Source organism: Phascolarctos cinereus, unplaced genomic scaffold, assembly GCF_003287225.1.
Source record: "Phascolarctos cinereus isolate Bilbo 61053 unplaced genomic scaffold, phaCin_HiC Scaffold_2;HRSCAF=192, whole genome shotgun sequence".
Taxonomy (NCBI): Eukaryota; Metazoa; Chordata; class Mammalia; order Diprotodontia; family Phascolarctidae; genus Phascolarctos; species Phascolarctos cinereus.
Genome location: NW_027555625.1, coordinates 62547721 through 62567541, shown reverse-complemented (window position 1 = coordinate 62567541; position 19821 = coordinate 62547721). Strand labels below are relative to the sequence as shown.

Here is a 19821-nt window from a genome sequence, read left to right as displayed (position 1 = left end):
CTCTTTCTGAGAACACACTTGATAGAGAGAAGGGGAATGTGAGAAAGCATTGGGTAACTAAAGTAGACAGAGACTAAGGCAGAGGGGAGAAAGGCCACACAAAGGGGGTCTTTGCAACCAATCAGGGGATTTACTGTTGGAAGTCAAGACTAGATCCCTTCATTTTTCAGGGGAGAAGACTGAAGCCCAGAGAGGGCACAGTACTTACTCAAGGTCATGTCATTAATTTGGAACCAGGACTAGGATGGCTTCCAGGTCCATCACTCATCACTCTTCTCACTAAACCAAACTCCCTCCCTCTCCCTCTGTCTCTGTCTCTCTGACTCTGTCTGTCTGTCTGTCTGTCTGTCTCTCTCACTCTCTCTCTCTCTCTCTCTCTCTCTCTCTCTCTCTCTCTCTCTCTCTCTCTCTCTCACACACACACACACACACACACACACACACACACACACACCCTCCTGTCTCCTTGAGTCTTCAAAAACATTTAGACCTCTCTCCACTTTCAGCATTACAAGGGGAATATACTAAGACCTGCATGTAGAAATCAATGGATCGATAAGCGAGGATGAATAATTCAACGCTTTCCTCTCATTTCCTTTCTGTTCCCAACCCAAACTCTGTTTCATTGACCTGTTTTTCTCTCCCCTCCCTCCTGGTGACATCCCAGCCCCATTTCTTCCCCTGATTTCCTTCCCAAGCATTCATTACAATCTCCAGGCATGACTTTGGGTTCAGGCCTGGGATTGGTGTTTCCATCAGTTTTCTGTCTTTTCTGGACCCAACACCCTCATATTGCTTGATAAACAAACAGGGAATGCTACCAGCCCAAGCCCATGTTACCAGCCCTACCTCTCCCTCAAAGACAAAGGTAGAGAAATTGATAGAGCTCTTCATCTGGCACAACTGGTTGCCTGCATTTTCAGGCAAGAAGCAGCATGTTCCCAAACCTGCTCCATTAAAAGCTTTCTCTCATCCTCAGCTAGACCTGACCTAGACATGATCTAGGCTTACCTTAGACCTGACCTGGACCTGACCCAGACTAATGAGGTGTTGTGGTGAAACCACTTTATATCTCTGTCTTTAAATCTTCTTACACTTTCTGCTTAGATATTTTTAAACTGTTTGGTCTGGAAAGGATTCTGACCTTTTGGGGAAACAGCTTCTGGTATAACCTCTGTAAAATGAGGAAATTAGACTAGGTAATTCCCTACGGTCCCTTGGAATGCTACTATTCTGTGTTCTAAAGTCATCTCTAGTGTATTTCCACCAGTAAGGGGAGAGTCCCATCCCAATGGGCTTTGGGATAGAAACGACATTCTAGGTTCTGAAGCACCCTCTGCCCTTCATCTTCCTTGTTCTAGGCTCCCTTCCAGCTCTGACATTCTATGGGTCTATGATCCTTATGATTCTAGTCCCTGAATCAGAGGCCAGGTGTAAAAGCTGCTGATGGCTAAGGGAACTAACTTTTCTGTTTGATTGCAGAACTAGGAATAATGAGTAAATGTTGCCAGGAGGAAAATTCCTGAGGCAAGGATAGCTTCCTTACAGAAACCCCTTGTCTAATACCTCCCTTATAGCATTCTCACATTCACGGAGACAGTGCTGACCTTCTTACTTAATGTCTTGAAGTGATACAATATGACTATAACCTCTGTCTGTTACTGCTGTGGCCATGAAAGCCAGGACATTAGACCAGGGAGTTAACAGGGCTCAGCCTTTCAGGATTCAAATCCAGGTCCTTTGATTCCAGATCCAGGGCTTGATAATATGCCACACCACCATCCTAGACCAACCCTCTCATTTTACAGAGGAAGAATAATTTATCCCAGAAAACTATTTCCTGGGAAGTTTAAGAATTCTTCCAGACTAAAGCTTCTTTTAACTGATGTTTAAGTAGGGCCAGTCATGTAGTGAAAGAGGGTTAACAGATGGATAGCCTGCTCTACTGGTAGTAGTAATATCCAGAGAGTGCAAACGGGAGGGAAAGAAGGAGGGATGAAGGAAACAAGCATTTATTAAGCACTTACTATATTCTAAGCACTGTGTGAAGCACACAGAGTAGACCCCCCATAGAAGATTTCTGGGAGGACATGGACAAGAGTGGAGGCACCCAGGTCGCCCAGTGGTTAGAGCACTGGGCCTGGAGTCAACAAGACCTGAGTTCAAATCCCACCTCAAACAAACCCTAGTTGTGTGACCCTAGGCAAGTCACTTAACCTCTGTTTGCCTTAATCCACAGGAGAAGGAAATGGCAAACCACTCCAGGATCTCTGCCAAGAAAACCCCATGGACAGTGTTGGTGTGCTACAGTCCACGGAGTCCCAAAGAATCAGACGTGACTGAAAGACTGAACATACGTGGACAAGAGCAGCTCTGAAAAAGAAGGAATAAAGTCCGCTGAAGGGAATACTTACACTGAGGGATCAGTGGAAGTATCAAGCAGAACTATTGGGTGAAATGTGCCAGGGAAGTCGGCTACTGGTCATACGCAGCTCGGCTTGTGCAAGCCACAGATATTGACTGGGACACTCTTCTCAAAAGAAGCAGTTCCCACACTCTGGGGCAAGCCCAGCACAGACAGGCCCTTCCCTCCCTGCCTCGAGGCACGATATTATCAATAAAAACCACAAGGGCACCAGCTGATGCTGCTGGGTGGGAGCAGGGGGAAAGCATGACACAATTCACTGGTTCTGTGGAGTCACTGAACATTAGAGCCGGAAGGACTCTTGGGACAAGGAATGTTACAGCTCATAGGGAATTTGGAGTATGGAGCTACCACTTATCTAGTGCTTTTTTTTAAGGTTTGCAAAATACTTTACAAAGGTTATCTCTTGATCCTCATGACAGCCCTGTGGAATAGATAATAATAACAACAATAATAACACCACCACCACAAACAACAATAAGAGCTAATATTATAGCACCTACTGTGTGCCAGGCTCTGTGTTAAGCACTTTACAATTATTATCTCATTTGATCCTCATTAAAACCCTGGGAGATAAGTATTATCCTCATTTTACAGATGAAGAAACTGAGGCAAATGCCCCAGGGTCACATAGCTAGTTAGTGTCTGAGCCTGGATTTGAACTTGGGCCTTTCTGACTCCAGGCCCACCACCGTACCACCTAGTTGCCCCATAGGTGTTATGAGTGGCATTCCTATTTTACAGATGAGGAAATTGAGACAAAGAGAGGTTAGATGACTTTTCCAGGGTCACACAGTTACTAAGTGCTTAAGGCAGGGTTTGAACTTTTCTTTATGACTTCAAGTCTGGCTCTCTATCCATTAGGCTACCTTGTTTAGTATCTTCTCCCCACCCCACCCCACCCCCTTTACAAAGGAGGAGACTAGGGCAACAGGCACATTACGCAGAAGTAGTTAAGTCAGGACTAGAACCCAGGCCTGCTGCCTCCCAGGCCAGAGCTCAATCCACCCTACCACAGCCACACTGCCGCCTCCTCCCCCTTTGGCCCAGACATAGACAAAGTGCAATCTCACAGCATGACAAAGAAGCCTCTTTAGAGTCTGGGGAAGATTTGAAAAAGTCAAACTTGTAATTACAAGGATGAAATCATCTGGATCCTTTTAAGTAAACTGCCTTATTGATCTTAACATTGAAGAAATGTATTTTAAGAGAAACAAGTTGCTCTATTTATTTCGTTCAGCTGGGGTTGGGGGGAGGGTTGATTGCAGAGTGAGATTTCCTTGTAACACAAAGGTTTTCGGAGCCTCTTTCTCAGAGCAGACACCATAGCCCTCCTTCACTGTGGCACCAGTTTTAGTCTTAAAAAATAAAACCAAGGGCAAGGGTTTAAGGTAGTGCAAACTTCAGGGCTAGACACACACTAGTTCCTAACCATCCCCAAATGAGCCTTATTTTTTGAGTTGTCATTTTCATGTCAACATTTACAATATTTCCTCAGTGACCAAAGGGAAAATATTGACTTAGAAAGTCAGCAAGAGAAGGGCCCTGGTGTGGTGACCACACCTATGTGAGGATCTTGAACAAAATGCTTCTGCTCATTCTCCCTCTGCCAGCAGGTCAGTGGGCAGAGGAGGGCGGTGGCGTTCTCCTAGGCCACCATGATGAAGACTCTCTTTCTTTCCAACTCCAGGGGAGAAGCAGAGGGCAGGGAGCTTACCCTACAGCTCAGGCACTTCTTCTGTGGCTTTCCCTGCCCCCAGACATCAGGGGCCACCAGAACCACTAGCCCTCAGCAGCCACGGCCAGATTGAACAATCAGTCCTAGTTGGCCTGTTTATGAGGATGGAGGTTTAAAGTTGAACACGAGGTAGTGTGGGATAATGGAAAGCGCACTGAACTAGAAGGAAGAAGACCTGGCTTCAGACCCCAGCCCTGGCATTTACTGCCTGTGTGACCTTGGACAAGTCCCTCTATCTCTCTGTGCCTTGGTATCTTCCTCTATAAGACATGAGGACTGGATTACATGGTTATTATGGTCCCTCCCAACTCTAAATCTTATCACTCTCCCCCTTCCTCACTTCTTTCCTTCTTTGCTCCATTTTTTAAGGAAGAGATGCCTCTTTTTTGCCAATATCTCTATTTGAGTGATTTCCCACCAGAGCCTGATCCCTCGATCATCTACTCTTTCTCTCTCATCTCCTGGATTTTTCCATGAAAATGGATGAATGCATGAAAAGCGGAAAGCGATCCAAGAGGTGCAAAGCATTTATTAAGCATATTATTAAGATTTGCTATGTGCTAAACACTATGCTAAGCTTTGGAATACAAATATAAAAAGCAAGACAGTTCCTATCCTCAATGAGCTTGCATTCTTATGTTCGAGATAATAAATATGGTGGTGTGAAGGCCAAGAAGGAAATTATGGCCTGGGAAGGCACAAAGATGGTGAGTGAAACAATAGGGCAATCAATGACATGCATTTTTCAGAGGAAATGGAAGTGTGGATTTGGCTGCAGTTCTCAGAGGAAGAGGTGGAAAGTGAGGAGGAGGAATGGGCTCAGCTGCCAGGTGGAGGGTGGCCATAGACCCCATAGTTCAAGTATCAAATAGGTAATTCTGGGATTCATCCCTCCCTGGAATTTGGTCAGAGATTCCCTTGGGCCAGAACAGTTCTACCTGACTCACCTGAGCTCCATAAGGATACCAACATGGGGTTTCCTCATCTGAGGTATAATCCGAATCTTCACCATAGGAGCTACCACCTAGCTCCAAGAGCCCACTTGCAAATAGCAGAAAGAGCCTCCTGAGAGTCCACTTGGCCTATCCTCCATCATTCTTATCCTCCTGATCACCAGGGAGTCTGACTAACTCCCCTATAGACAACGGGTGGTGGTGATGTATTGTCCTTGCAGGGTCCTGGCTGTTCTCCAGGGCTATTTTGTATACGGGCAGATTGCCCAGTCTTTCAGCTACTTGGTATGGGGTAGCTTTCCACTGCTCTATTATCTTCTGTTTTCCTAGGATGCTGATTTCTTAGCAGTACTCTATCTCCTGGCTGGAGTTCCTGCCAGCAAAATCAAGAGTCACACCCCTGTTCATTCTTTTGCAAGCTTTTCTGAGATGAGGACAAAGCCGGGCAGTCTGGTTCAACTGATCTCTCAACCAAGAGTGGCACTGGTTGTATGTCTCTATGCCTTTGCCCAACTTCCAAGACCCCAAAGCAAAGATCAGCAAATAAATCTGCCTCTTGCCCAAACACCAATAAATAGAAAACAAAGCCTGTGGTGCCGTTCTCAGTGACATTGTATGTCTGCCCTTCACTGAGCCTTTTGTTCAAGCCTCAGAGATTCCAAGATCTTCAGTAGTATATAATTGATAATGAAGAAATTATATTAAAGATAAAATTTTACTAAAAATATGAATGCTTTCATTTTTGAAATGCAAGTTTTCTTGAGGCTGATGAGAGGTAGCCTCAGACTGTTCTAGATTCCTACCAAAGCTAACACCTCCTTGAGTAGTTGGTCTCAGAATCTCAACCTTAGTCACTGCGAATCCTGGCCGAGAAGCTACACAGAGCAGTATCTTAGTACTTGCAGGCGAGTTCGTGCTTCCTAGTTTGTTACACCTGTACAAACGAGGTGAAATGGTCTGTCACCATATGTATTTATCAGTCACATTCTTCCTATCTCTTTCCAGAAACTAAAGAAGGCTATACACACAAGCTCCAAAGGCTTGCTGGAACTTATACTCCCCAGATAAGCAGTACACATGAATAGTATATTCTTTTGAACTTATCAAGCACAGGACTCACACTTTCTATTTACTTTTGCCATCATATTAGGCCAACAGAAGCTATTTTGTACCAGCACCAAAGTTCTCCTTGGATACAATAACCCAAATCATCATGGAGTGATTTCATGGATAGTACCAGCTGCTTTCTTGTGCCTCATGTTAGATCTAGAATATGACATTGCACAGTTCCAACTTTGGCCACTGACTTGACAAAATGGCACCTTTGGCAAATAAAACCCGAGTCCTTGAGATTTATACCCCCATTTCTTGGCCTCTATTACTTCTGATAAAACTCCATCATAGTTTATCCTATCACCTAGTCATCCAAAGACAAATAGGACAGAGAGAATTGGTTCAGCACAACCAAACTGATGTTGTTTGTCTGATGGCACACTCTCTGGTGGGAGTCCCAAACCTTCAGCTATATTTTCATCTGAAAGTGGCCCAGCTCCCTGTATGTTACAAATTTCCTTCTCTTCTTCTTTGAGAATCAATATTGCTTCAGGTCCATAGGGTCCATCATTGGCTCCATCCATGTTAGTCTTCCAGAGCTAAAAATGTATAATAAACTCATAGTTGGCAAATGCCTCTACTCCTTCCTGCAGAAGTATCCAACATGGCCCTTCTGGGTGGACTATTGGTCAGAAGGATAGGGGTTGGATCTATGAGTGTATCGGTATAGAGCAGAGGTCGGCAGACTACAGTGTGAAGGCCAAATCTGGCCTGCCACTGCCTCAGAGTCAGTATTCACTCATTGCTGAGACATGAGGTGAGCTACATACTTGAAATTCTGCAGAATTCACAGCTGTTGATTGACAGTTTTAAATGGCTTCTACGTAACTTTTTTCTCATGCTCCTTCATCATCTTTCTAAATATAATGAGTACCTCTGGATGTAATATCTCCAAATAGTTCATATCATTTATGGCTCTTTTCCAATGTAGCCTAGCAAAATCCCCACTCCCAGACTATGGTCAATCATTCCTTATCTCATCTTCTGAACTATTTCCCCATGTTTCTAGTACTGTTTAGGATTTCATCTATCTAAACAACTCATTGTTCATGTTATTGTTCAGCCATTTTTCAGTTGTGTCCAACTCTCTGTGACCCCATTTGGGGTTTTCTTGGCAAAGATAATGGAATGGTTTCCTTCTCCAGCTCATTTGACAGATAAGGAAACTGAGGCAAACAGGGTGAAGTGACTTGCCCAGGGTCACCCAGCCAGTAAGTGTCTGAGGCCAGGTTTGAACTCAAGAAGATGAGTCTTTCTGCCTCCAGACCCAGCGCTCTATCCAAAGCAGACCTGATGGATAGAACATTTATTAAGTACTTACTTTGCACCAGGCACTTTATTAAGTACAGGTGATACAAAGAAAAACTAGTAAGATATATTCCTTGCCCTCAAAGAGCATACATCCTAGTGGGAGAAAAACACACAGAATGGAGTTCTGGAGCAGCAGCATGATATGGAAACTGCTGGGAAATCAAGTGAAGGCCTGAATCAGGGCAGCATAATGCAACATCCCACCAGGGATTCTGGGGGGCAGAATCTAAGTTTCCCAGGAAGAAGAGGCAGGTATGAAGGCTGGAGCTGAGATTGCCAAATCTGGAGCCATGATCTGGAGATGGCCAAGAAACAAGGTGAAGGCCTGATAACTACACATTAAAAGCAAAGGTGTTTCATAAAACAGAGTAGCCTGGAATAAAATCAGATATTAAGGTCTCACCATGCTCATTCCCAAGTGACTGCTGTACATTTTCCCCAAAATGTATCTCCTTCATCATTTCCAATCAACCCTTTAGTCCAGGGGTGGGGAACCTTTGGCCTAGAGATCACATGTGGCCCTCTCAGTCATCAAGTGTGGCCCTTTGACTGAATCTAAACTTCATAGAACAAATCCTTTTATTAAGGGGATAATAAAGAGACCAAGAATTAGTCTCTCCAATACAACAGAGAGGGATAAGTGAAACATTCACAGTCAGCAGGTGTTTCTCAAGGCTCTGGCTCCTGCTCATTTGCTCAACCACTCCCCTGCTTGGTACCTGGCTCTCCCTCTGACCTCCAGTTGGCTTTTGACTCAGTCATTAACTAGCTATGTGACCCCAAGCAAGTCACTTAGCCTGTCTCAACCTCAGTTTCCTCATCAGTAAAACAGGGATACACATAAAATGGGGATAATGGCAACAGGGCTGTGGTTGAGAATCAAATGAGATATATTTATAAAGCTCTTTGCAAACCTTTAAGCACTATATAAATGTTAGCTATTATTATTGTTCACTCCTATGCTCCTTCTCCAGTGACTACCCCTGGACTCGAGTCCCTCACACTCCTCATCAAGTCTTTTCTTCTGCCCCTGGCCCCTGATCATTTGCTCTTCACCTGGTCTCCCCTCTCAACCTTTCTCTGGTATCTCATTCGCCTCACAAGATTTCTAGCAACTTTTAAAAACTGGTGCTTATGGAGCTGCTAAACTCATGAAAAGGCCTTTGGAGGAAGTGGCTCCCCAAAGCAAACACAACGCCTGTCCCCTGGGCCCACCTAACCTCACATGGCTGTTCTAAGAAGGTACTTTGTAAACCTGAAAGCACTATAGAAATGTGAGCTGTTAGCAGTATTACAACAGGCAAGCATCCAGGCGAGGTCCAGCATCACATGCTGGAAGGATACAGAGAGTTGGAAAACACCTCCTACCTAAAGAAATGATTGCCCCATTGGCCTATGACAGTGTCTCTCTCCTCTGCCCTTCTAGAACATTTTATTTATATCTCTTTTCTAGTACTTAAAATTCACTGCCTGGCATTATAGTACTTTTCTAACTGCCCTACCTGTTCTTATAGGCCATGCACTCCTTGTGGAGCTATTTCTTACTTATCCTTCCACTCATATTCTTTACTTTTCCTTGCCTTATGGTCCTTGACAATTGGGCTCCAACCTACCTATCAGCCTTCTTCCACATCACTTCCCTTCATGCCTTCTACATTATAGCCAAACTGGACAACTAGTTATTCTCCAAACATGACTCTTTCTCTTTCTCTCTCTCTCCCTCTCACTCCTCTATCTCTCCCTCTGTCTTCCTCTCCCTCCCTCTTTCCCCTCTTCCTTCCTCTCTCTCTCTTTTCCTTCCTCTCCCTTCCTTTCCCTCCCTCTTTTTCCCTCTTCCTTCCTCTCTCTCTCTTTTCCTTCCTCTCCCTTCCTCTCCCTCTCTACCTCCAAACTTTTTTTTTTTTAGGCTATGCTATGGGGTTAAGTGACTTGCCCAGAGTCACACAGCTAGTAAGTGCTATGTGTCTGAGGCCGGACTTGAACTCAGGTCCTCCTGAATCCAGAGCCAGTGCTCTATCCACTGCGTCACCTAGCTGCCCCTCTACCTCCAAACTTTAACACAAACCATTTCTGCCTCATCCTTCCCTCTCAGGATTGTTATCTTAATTCAAGACTCATTTCAGACGCCAACACCTCCTTCACAAACACTTTTGCTGATCTGAATGCAATAGAGGGTGTACTACACTTGGAAAAACATGTCAATTTTTAGTCATGACTGAAATTGCACAATGCTGGCAACTGACAAAAATGGCCCCCATTTATGTGATTTCCTTGAGTTCATGTGAGTTTATCTACTTTCTGAATGAATAGGTAAAAATCCACCCAAGAATTGGATGATCATGTAACCAACCTTGGTAAAAGTGGGAATTCCCTGATGTTGGCATGGTAGAATAGCTTTTTTGATGAACACATTCTTGAAGGCAGTGATAAAGAGAGCAGAACTTCAGGGACAGCTAGGTGATGAGATAGAGCACTGGAGTCACGAAGACCAGAGTTCAAATCCGACCTCAGACCCTTACTAGCTGTGTGACCTTAGGCAAATCATTTAACCCTGATTGCTGAGAAAGACAGAGACAGAGACAGAGAACCTCAATTTAGTTGTGAACTGTGTTCACGACTCCTCATTGCTAAGGATTTAGAAGAGAGTGAGAGAAAAGGAAGTTGAGGAACTGCATTTAGGTATCTTTTTCAAGGCTTTTAGCTGAGAATGAGAGGAAAGATAAAGGAAAACAGCTAAGGGGGATGGCAGAATCAAGTGAAGGCTTATTTTTTGTTTTGTTTTGTTTAAGGATGGGGGGGAGACAATAAGCATGTCTGTAGGAAGCTGGGAAGGAGTCAGGAGATAGGAAAACTGAAGACTACAAGAAGAGTGAGTATGACAGTGAGACCAATCTACTGGAGAAGATGAGAGGCCGTGGGATAGAGTTTGTAGGTAGAAGAGTTAGCATTGGTAAGCAGACGGACAACATCTTCATCACAGACTGGGGTAAAGGTGGAGATAGTGAAGGATGAACTCAGAGGGATGTCACATGAGAAGAAAGAGGTCTACGATCTGGGTTCAAATTCCAGTTCTGTTTACTACTCATGTAATGAGGCAGCTAGGTGGTGAAGTGAATAGAACACTGGGCCTAGATTCAGGAAGACCCGAGTTAAAAATCCTCAGATACTTACCAGCTGGATGACCCTGGGCAAGTCACTTAACCTCTGTCTGCCTCAGTTTCCTCATCTGTAAAACTGGAATATAATAATACTTCCCAGCATTGTGTGGATAAAATGAGATATTTGTAAAGTACTTTGTAAAATTTAAGGCACTATATAAATGTCAGCTATTATTATTATTAGTAAAGTCACTTCCCCTTACTGGGACTAATTTCCTCATCTGTAAAGAAGATGATCTTAAAGGTCTCTTCCAAGGAAAAAGGTCTATGATTCTACACGTGGATACTTCCTATGAATTTAGAGGGTTCAAGAGAATTATGGTATATAAAAGCTCTGATTTACAGAGCCTTAGAAGATGCTAATAACACTTAGGAAATATCCCTGCTTGCACTTGGAGCTCTGGGCTTAACTATTCCTCATATCTTGATGAGTCTCTGAAGCCCTGTTCATTGGGTGGGGAGGGGAGGGGAGGAGAGGAGAAGGGAAGGGAGGGGAGGAGAGGAGAAGGGAAGGGAGGGGAGGGGAGGGAGGGGAAGGTGAGGAGTGTTGCAGAGGCTGCTTGGGTAGTAGCCTTGCCTCTGTCTTCTTCCAGTCTCCTCTCCTCTCCTTCTTCCACACTTGACACCCACATCCTTCTGCTGCTTCTCCCATGACCATGTTCCCTCCCCTAGCTCAGGTTCTGTTTCCCCAAATACACTTTTCCCTCACTACACATATTCTCACTTCCTCTTTAGTCTCTTACTCCAATTCCTACTTCCTCTCTCATTCTTCTGCTTCCCCACCCTCCACCCCAGCTCTCTTGCTGTCTACCTGGGGTCTTCAGTGAAAAATGGAAGCATGTGGGAGAAATATCACTTCATTATCATTTTCAGGCAGGGTAGAGGGATGCTGGACCTGATGTGAGGAAACCTGATTTTGAATCCCAGCTCCTGCACTGATTAGTTTTGTGACAGCGAATGAGTAACTTTTTCTCTCTGCCTCAGTTTCCTCATGCGTAAAACGGGAATAATAAATTTTGTATTCCCTTCCTCACAGACTTCTTGTGGGGAAAGTACTCCATAACACGGAATGTATAGGGTGTTCAAGGAAAAGTAGCACCTCAGGTGCAACGGCTTGCCAAACCCTTTTGAGGGCCAGTCATCCCCCTCTGGTAGCCACCTGGCACTCAACTCTCATCTGTGGCTCCAAGAAGCCACAGTGGCTTCACCCAGGTAAAACTATCTGTCAGATAGGCTAAACCAGGTTAAACCAAGTTGAGGTTAAACCAACCTAACTGAGTTGGTGGCAGGGTCTACCCAGAGCATGTGAAGACTTACCCTGGCAGAATAGTCAGATGAGAGAGAACAATTTGTCCCGATGGCCATGAAGGTAGCTGAAGCAGGTGCTGTGGATTTAGAGCCATTTAGAGCTTGGTCAGACATCAAAGATGCCAAGGTCATCCCCTTCATCCCAGGCCATTGCCAATCATTCAGACTTTGGTCTTGCCACTGGATTTCAATGGTTCTGGAAGAGAGTGAGGCTGATGACTTTGTGCAATTCTGCCCCACTAAAATCCAATTCATTAGAAAGTTGACATCACCCTGTGATCTCATCAGTCCTACTCGAAAATGAAGGAAAACAATAGCTTTATAACCTTAGAGTTATAGAAATGTGAGTTATTATCCAATGTCCACCTACTATCTCCCCAGCGAAACTGTAAGCTCCCTTGGGATGGAGGTGGGGAATAATAATTAATAAATATAAATAAGAAACTAGAATTAAGAAAAGGATTTGTTCTGTAAAACTTGGACTCAGTCAAAAGGCCGAACCCGAGGACATAGAAGGCCACGTGTGGCCTTGAGGCTGCAGGTTCCCCACCCGTGATACTAACAGGATGCAGGCCACATACTTAACATCAAGAAAATTCTTGTGAATAAAGTAGAATGCAGGTGCAATCCCCCCTCCCCTCCGCCGCTGCCTCCCCCACCTCAAAGGAGGCTGATTAGAGTAGTGAAGCAACCAGTATCCCAACTTCAAATATTGTCAAATACACAAACAAACTTGCTTCGTGATCCTGAGTAAGTCGTTTGCTCTCTGAGTCATGGTTTGCTCAATTGTAAACTAACAACACTGATGCTCTAACATCATAGCTATGCTCCTTCCATCTCTGAAGTTCTATGTTCTAAGGTTGCCTCCACCTCTAAAATTCTATGTTCTAAGTTTCCTTCCACACTTAACATTCTATGTTCCTGACATTTTATATTCCAACATTCCATGATTCTGTGATCCTAAGAATATTCATTCTTTGTGACAGTATGCCTTTGAGTAAATATTTGTAAATGATAGGGTACCCTGGCTTTCTATATCTTTACTATATCTTCCATAACTTGTTTATATCTTCATTTTCCCCCCTTGCCTCCCCACATCTGCTTGTTCTCCATTCATATCTGCTGCAGTTTCCTCTTCCAAGTCCAGAGTTTACCCCCTGACTCCCAGTAAACATTGGTACTTTTGAGTGTGGAGACCAGGCTCTGCCAATTAGGTGCAAACCTAACCAATGACAGTAGTTCTTTCGGTTTTGGACCAGCCCTGTGATTTAGTCAGGAGAGAGAAAGCTTAGCCTCTGCTCAAGCAGATCAGCACTCTGCAACTGAGTGCAAAAGAGTCACCTGCCGGCCCTGATCACTGAGAGAATGAGTGATCGACTCCCAGAGAATATCACAGCCAGGAATTGAAATTCTCTAGTCACTACACCACCCACCTCTCCTTTCCAGCCTTATCTCACATGATATCCTACCACATTTACTTCAGCCAAACGTATCTCTGACACAACACACCGCAATCTCAGGCCTCCCTCCCTTTGCCCATGCCATGCCCAATGCCTAGGAGGACTGCCTTTGCCCCCTTCTGCTGAATTCCTACCTGTCCTTTAAAGCTCCAATCCAAGTGACGCCTCCTCCAGGAAGCCTTCTCCCAGTCTCCTGTTGTTAAGTACCTCCCTCCAACTGGGTTTTGTTTCCTCTTCTCTAGTTTACTTATCATAGGATATAGTTAATTGTAACCATTCTTGCCTTATATTCCCCTACTAGGCTGCATGATCCTTCAGGGCAAACTTTGTCAAACATATAAACTATTAATCTCCTCCAGTACACAGTAGGATTGAGTGTGTAGACCTGTGATTTCACTGGTACAGGGAACTCTAAGGCAGGGCTGGGGAACCTGGGGCCTTGAGTCCATATGTGGCCCTCTAGGTCCTTGGGTGCCACCTTTTGACTAAGTCCAAGTTTTACAGAACACATCTTTTTATGAAGGGGATTTGTTCTGTGAAGTTTAGATTCAGTCAAAGGGAGGAATTTGAGGGCCTAGAGGGCCTCAAGACTGCAGGTTCCCCACCCTATCCTAAGGAAATTCCTTTCACCAATGTAGGTTGGTGCCTTCTCTGCAATTTATAACCTTAGAGAATTGCCTTGCAAATTAAGAGGTTAAGTTAGAGCACCAGCCCTGGAGTCAGAAGGACCCGAGTTCAAATCCAACCTCAGACACTTAATAGCTGTGTGACCCTGAGCAAGTCACTTAACACCAATTGCTTCCCCTCCCCAAAGGTGAAGAGGCAACTAGTTGATGCAGTAAATACCAAACTAGCCTTGGAGACAGGAGAACCTGAGTTCAAATCAGTCTGACCAGGGGCAAGTCACTTAACCCCAATTGCCTTTAAAAAAAAAAAAAGAGGTTCAGTAACTTCCCTAGAAGGTCACACAGTCATTATGTGTTTGAGGGACTAGAACCCAGGACTTCTAACCTCCTGGCTCTCTTTTCATTATACCAGTGCTTTTTATGTAAACTTTTAATTTCCACCAGCACTTAGCACACAGCAGGATACAAAAATTGTTAATCCTGTGTTTAAAGGGTGAGGGATAACAAATGGAGAGCCAGAATGCTCTAGAAATGTTAAGAAAAGCCTGAGCCAGGCTTGGAAGACTCATGGAAAGACACCAACAACAGTCCTCTCAGATGGTGAAGAAGCTTGTATGGGCTTTACTGTGTCTGTTCTGCATCTTGGGAGAAGTCCCTCCACTGATTAGATCACAGATCCATGTAGTCATCTGCCCTACCACAGCTGGCAGGTGCTGAATTGTAAAAGAATTGGATTGGATATGCTATGGCAGCCTTAGGCCCATAAATTAAGGTGGGGAAGGGTCCTCTGGGCTCATGGAACTTAACCCTTTCATTTGACAGATGAGACCCAGTGAGAGGAAGTGGACTGTCCTAGGTCACATAGCAAGTTAGTGGAAGAGTAGTGGTTGTTGTTGTTCAGTTGTGTCACTCTTTGGGACCCCCTCGCTGGAGTGGTTTGCCATTTTCTTCTCCAGTTCATCTTACAGATGAGGAAACTGAGGCAAACGGGGTGAAATGACGTGCCCAGGACAGCGCAGCTAATAAGTGTCTCAGTCCAAAACTGAACTCAGGTCTTCCAGACTCCAGGCTCAGCACTTATCCACCGTGCCACCTAGCTGCAGGACATTAAGAACAACTGACCCCAAAATGGGATGGGGTTCCCCATCACTGGAGGTGTCCAAGTAGAGGCTGTACAGTTACTTGTCACGGGTGTTGTAAACAGGAATCATGCTATGGGTGGAAGTCGGCTACTGACCTCTGAAGTCCCTTCCACCTCCAAGATAAGCCAGGCCTTCGGACACCAGCCCTGCCCAAGTCCAGGGCTCTGTGCACCCCACAACACTGCCCATGTGTCCCCTTGAGCTGTGAACCAGTGGGGTCATCTGCTCCCGACCCTCACTTCCCTGGGCTGGAGAGCAGCAGCCCCAAAACCAGGCACACGCGGCGGTAGCCCGGACCGGCCAGTGGGGCGCATGCGTGGCAGCTGGAGCGTTATGAATGGTGTGACTTGTTTGCCAGGAGTTTGGGAGCAGGTGGGCAGGGTGGGGTGGGGTGGGCTGGGGCGGGGCGGGGTAGAGAGGAGGTGGAGTCGAGTCTCAGAGGGCTGGGCTAGGGGAAGCCAGCGCATTAGCGCTCGAAAAGGTGGGCAAGATGGATGGGCTGGGGAGGAGGAAAGGTGGGGGTGGTCGGAGAGAGCGAGCACGCGCGGGGAGGGGAAGGAAAGAAGAGGAGTTTCCCCCCCCAACCCCGGGAAGTGGGCGGTGCTTGAATGCGACCTGGAGGGGAGGGAATGGGGCGGTGGGCAGGTCCTGAGAGGGAAGGACCGAGAGATGGGCGGAGCCTGAAGGGGGTAAGAGGGAGGAGAGAGTGGTGGGCGGGGCCTGAGAGGAAGCCAGAGGAGGCGGGGCTTACGCGGGTGCCCGAGGAAGGGACTGGGTGGGGGCGGGGCCATCGGGGAGGAGGCGGAGCCAGCGAGCGGGCGCGGAGGGGCTGGGGGTGGGGGTGAGGGAGGAAGTCACCGCGGCGGCGGCGGCGGCGGCGGCGGCGGCGGCCGAGGGGGCGGTGCGCGAGCTCAGTCAGTGCGAGGAGCGGGCAACGGCCACGGCGGCGGCTGCTGCTGAGGCGCCCCACAGAGCCTTCCCCATCCCCATCTCTCCCCATCTCTACGCGCGGGAGCCGGCGGGGCGCGCGAGAAACAAAGGGAAGCCCCGGGTCAGGGGCAGGGTCCGACCTCGGAGCGCCCGGGGCGGCCGGGGGCGTAGCGGGTGCCCGACTCCGGTCTCCGACCTCGGGCAGGCAGCCCGTCGGCGAGCGGGCGCCAGGCTCGTCCTCTCCGTCGCTCCGCCGCCGCCCCCGACGGGCCCGCCCCGGGGCGAGAAGATGCCGCGGGTCGTCCCGGACCAGAAGAGCAAGTTCGAGAACGAGGAGTTCTTCAGGAAGTTGAGCCGCGAGTGCGAGGTGAGCGGGCCGGGCTGGCGGCGGCTCCTGCGGGGCGCGGGGGAGGAGAGGCCCGGAGGGGGGAAAGTTTGGGGCTCTTGTCAAAACTCAGGTCTCTCGAACTTCCTGGGCGGCGGCGGAGGCGGGTTCCATCCTGAGCCGGGCCGGGGGGCGCGGCGAGGGGCGCAGTCCGATGCCCCCCCGCGGCGCCCGGGCCCTGGCTCACCGCGCCCTCTTATCTGCGCTCGGGCTCGCTCCCCGGATTTGACTTGTGATTTCTGGCCGCTCTGTCGTCCGCAGATTAAATACACCGGCTTCAGGGACCGGCCGCACGAGGAAAGGCAGGCGAGGTTCCAGAATGCCTGCAGAGACGGGCGCTCGGAAATCGTAAGTGTCTCCTAGCCCTGGACCCCCCTTCCTTCCTTCCTCCCCCCCCAACCTTCACCACCCGCCCGGTTCCCGCCATACTCCTGCAGACCCCCACGAAGTGCTCAACGTACCGTTTTTAAAATTTTGAGACTGGGGCGTTTCTCCTCCTCCTCCTTTATTCTTTTAAAAACGTATTTATATGCATAACACAGACGTACACATATACCTGTTGAATTTCACTTCCCTTCAGACTGTTAGTGGAAAACGTAGTCCAACGCTTCTGCAACCCGGAACTGTGCGAAGCTGTGAAACCCGTCGTACTTCCTATTCAGATTTTGAAAATATGAAACCAGATACTGACTAGTTTGTGTTTTAACAAGGAGACGGTTTCTCTGTTGCCTCCGTGTTTGCTGCCGTGTTTCCTAGGCGCTGCCTAATAAACAAGTTTGCTATTGAATCCCTTTTTGAAGTGAGTAAAGGGTATTAGGAAGAACAGGAGCCAAGCTAAACAAAGAATTGATAGTTTCAGTCTATACGGCAGGGTAATATTCGGGTAAGGTTCTATGGATTTAAGAGGAAGGCACCGTGTTGAGAAATACTTTGAAGGCTTCTAGAAAACCATTCCATTACGTGTTCATAGCTTCATCCCATTAGCTGCTAAGCTGATGTTTCTTTCCTAGAAGCTACATTTGTTACCCAGCCTAGAACCTTTTGTGATTTGGGAACTCCCTATGGAAAGGTAATAGTGGTTCCGGAAGACAGGCCCTCACTTAAAATTGAAAAACTAATCTGTAATGCAGATGTCCTATTTAACGAAGAAGTCATTTCCATCCTTTTAAAGAAGAAAGTATATGTATGCCCTCTGTCTATTCATGTTGTAAACATGTAGAAGATAAGGACTGCTGAGCCTTGGAGTGATAGTTAAGAATTCACATTTATATAGAACTTAAAGCACGGGGATCACAAGGACCTTGTGAGACATGAGGTATTAGGCTATTTCTCTCCACTTTAAAGATGAGGAAACTGAGCCTTAGAAAAAGGAAGTGACTTCACAGTCACCTATCTCTCTACTAAGTGGGTTTCAACTCAGGTTTCCTCCAAGGCCAGTGCTTTTTCTACTGTACTCTGCTGCCAGCTCTAGTTCGGTGTTAATAATTGTCAAGGATAGATCATTTAAATCCACAGGTCTTCCCCAAACTGTCTCTACCAGAAGCCTTGCTCTCTTCCATCACCCATTCCACATATGTCCCCAAACCTTCATGCCTTACTTTTTTAATTGGCTTCATGAAAATAGAGTTAAGTAAAAGAGCATCAAAGGGGGGAAAGTCCATAGGAAAAGGATATGTTAAAAATGGACTCCAGGCCAAACCATATTATTTATTATTGGGGAGAAAGGGGAGTAGGATGTACTGATGATATCACTAGAAGCTGCTGTAGCTGGATTTAGGTCTCTCATTTGTGTTTTCACTCCAGTTGTCCTGTTGAGGGTGCTAATGAGCAGTAATAGGGCTAAGTAGGTAGAGGGGAGGGGAGGGGAGGGGGAAGCCTAAGACCTAGGCCCTAATAGGTTATTTAGTGCTGATCATAGAATCATAAAACTATCAAAGCTGGCAGGAAACTTAGAGATCATGTAGTCTAACTCCTTCATTTTGCAGATGCAAAAATTGAGGTCCACAAAGGTATGATGATATACCCAAGGTCATACAGGTAGTAATAGGTGGGTTTCATGTAGATCTCTTGACTCCTAGTCAAGTTCTCTTTCTACCAAACCATGCTATCTGTAAACTTTGAAAATAACAAAGACACGCTTGTCTGATATAGTTGAAGCATTATTTATTGGGGGGAGGGACATAATTTTGTCGACTTCATCATGCGGAAGAGACAACCTTGTATGAATTAGGTTAACATCGGAAGAGAATGCTCCAGAAATTACAAGTGTGGCCTTTTAATCTCGTGAAGAATTTATGAAGTTCTGCCATTTAAGGTAAAGGGAGAAATTTTGCAGTATTTAGCTATGGCAGAGAAGGTAAATTAATATTCTTAAGGTACAGAATTTTGGAAATGGATAGAACTATCAATTTTGTTTAGTCAATGACTTATTAGTCTCATGAAAAGAACCTTATTTTACCTCACAGGAACCATAGTCTTTCCAAAATACCATGTAAATGAGATCTGTTTATTCTTTCCCATGCATAAAACGTGGAGACTCCAACCCTCCCTATCTCATGGGATTGTTGTGTGAATAAAAGGAGCTAGTCAATGGAAAGCACTTTCAAAAATAAAAGCCCAGTAATAGGACTGAGCTGTGGTGTATTGGGAAAGCCCTGGAATCAGTGAAGAAATTTGTATTCTAATGTTGTCTCAAACTCTGGGTGATTTTAGTCAAGCTGCTTTTCTGTGCCTCAGTTTCCCCAGCTACGTGTGTTGGGGGGGTATGCACTAAAGCATCTCTGAGTTCCCTTCCAGTTCTAAAATTCTCTAATTTATATATACTTAATATGTTGACAAGGATGGCATCCAGTAAGTATAGGAGACCATCTTCGTAACTCTGCTGTAGGAGTTAGGATTAACATTTACCCTATAGACCAGTCATGTTATATGAAACTTTTACAGCTTGTAGTTATGATTTAAGGGTATAAATTGACCTAAAGTAGATCCTAATCTTCTTAGTAAGCTATGTTAAATGATTCTCCTCTATTTCTTATGAATTTCTCTTTCTAGGGATAAATCAGATTTTTCTGGGATGATTTCTTTGTTCTTATATCTGGACTTAAAAATTATAAGCTTCTTCAGTTCTAATAAAATTGCAGGTCAGAGAAAGTAGATTGCAGTTTATAATTTGATGCTTTTAGGGAGAAAATAGTTACTAAATATTTGATTTTGTTGAGTGATACAATTTTTATAAAGGGGGCTAGTTTAGTTTTTTTTCTCCTAATTCAAAG

The 19821-nt window shown here is 45.8% G+C and overlaps 2 protein-coding genes across 7 annotated transcripts in view; one reads left to right on the top strand and one right to left on the bottom strand.

Annotated features, from left to right (window-relative positions):
* Positions 1–18108, bottom strand: part of LOC144455673 (uncharacterized) — a 95445-nt gene extending 77337 nt beyond the window's left edge. The window contains exons 1-4 of the mRNA XM_078149129.1: positions 18087–18108; positions 16737–16872; positions 13601–16607; positions 12016–12202 (exon numbers count right to left, since the gene is read on the bottom strand). Of these exons, the coding sequence (XP_078005255.1) occupies positions 15701–16607; positions 16737–16872; positions 18087–18108 (1065 nt within the window). The 3' untranslated portion in view covers positions 12016–12202; positions 13601–15700. The remainder of the gene's footprint in view (positions 1–12015; positions 12203–13600; positions 16608–16736; positions 16873–18086) is intronic.
* CBFB (core-binding factor subunit beta) overlaps positions 16448–19821 on the top strand; it is a 101221-nt gene continuing 97847 nt past the window's right edge. For all 6 annotated transcript variants that reach the window (XM_020989405.2, XM_020989406.2, XM_020989408.2 and 3 more), the window contains exons 1-2: positions 16448–16531; positions 16811–16897. In XM_020989405.2, the coding sequence (XP_020845064.1) occupies positions 16454–16531; positions 16811–16897 (165 nt within the window). In that variant the 5' untranslated portion in view covers positions 16448–16453. The remainder of the gene's footprint in view (positions 16532–16810; positions 16898–19821) is intronic.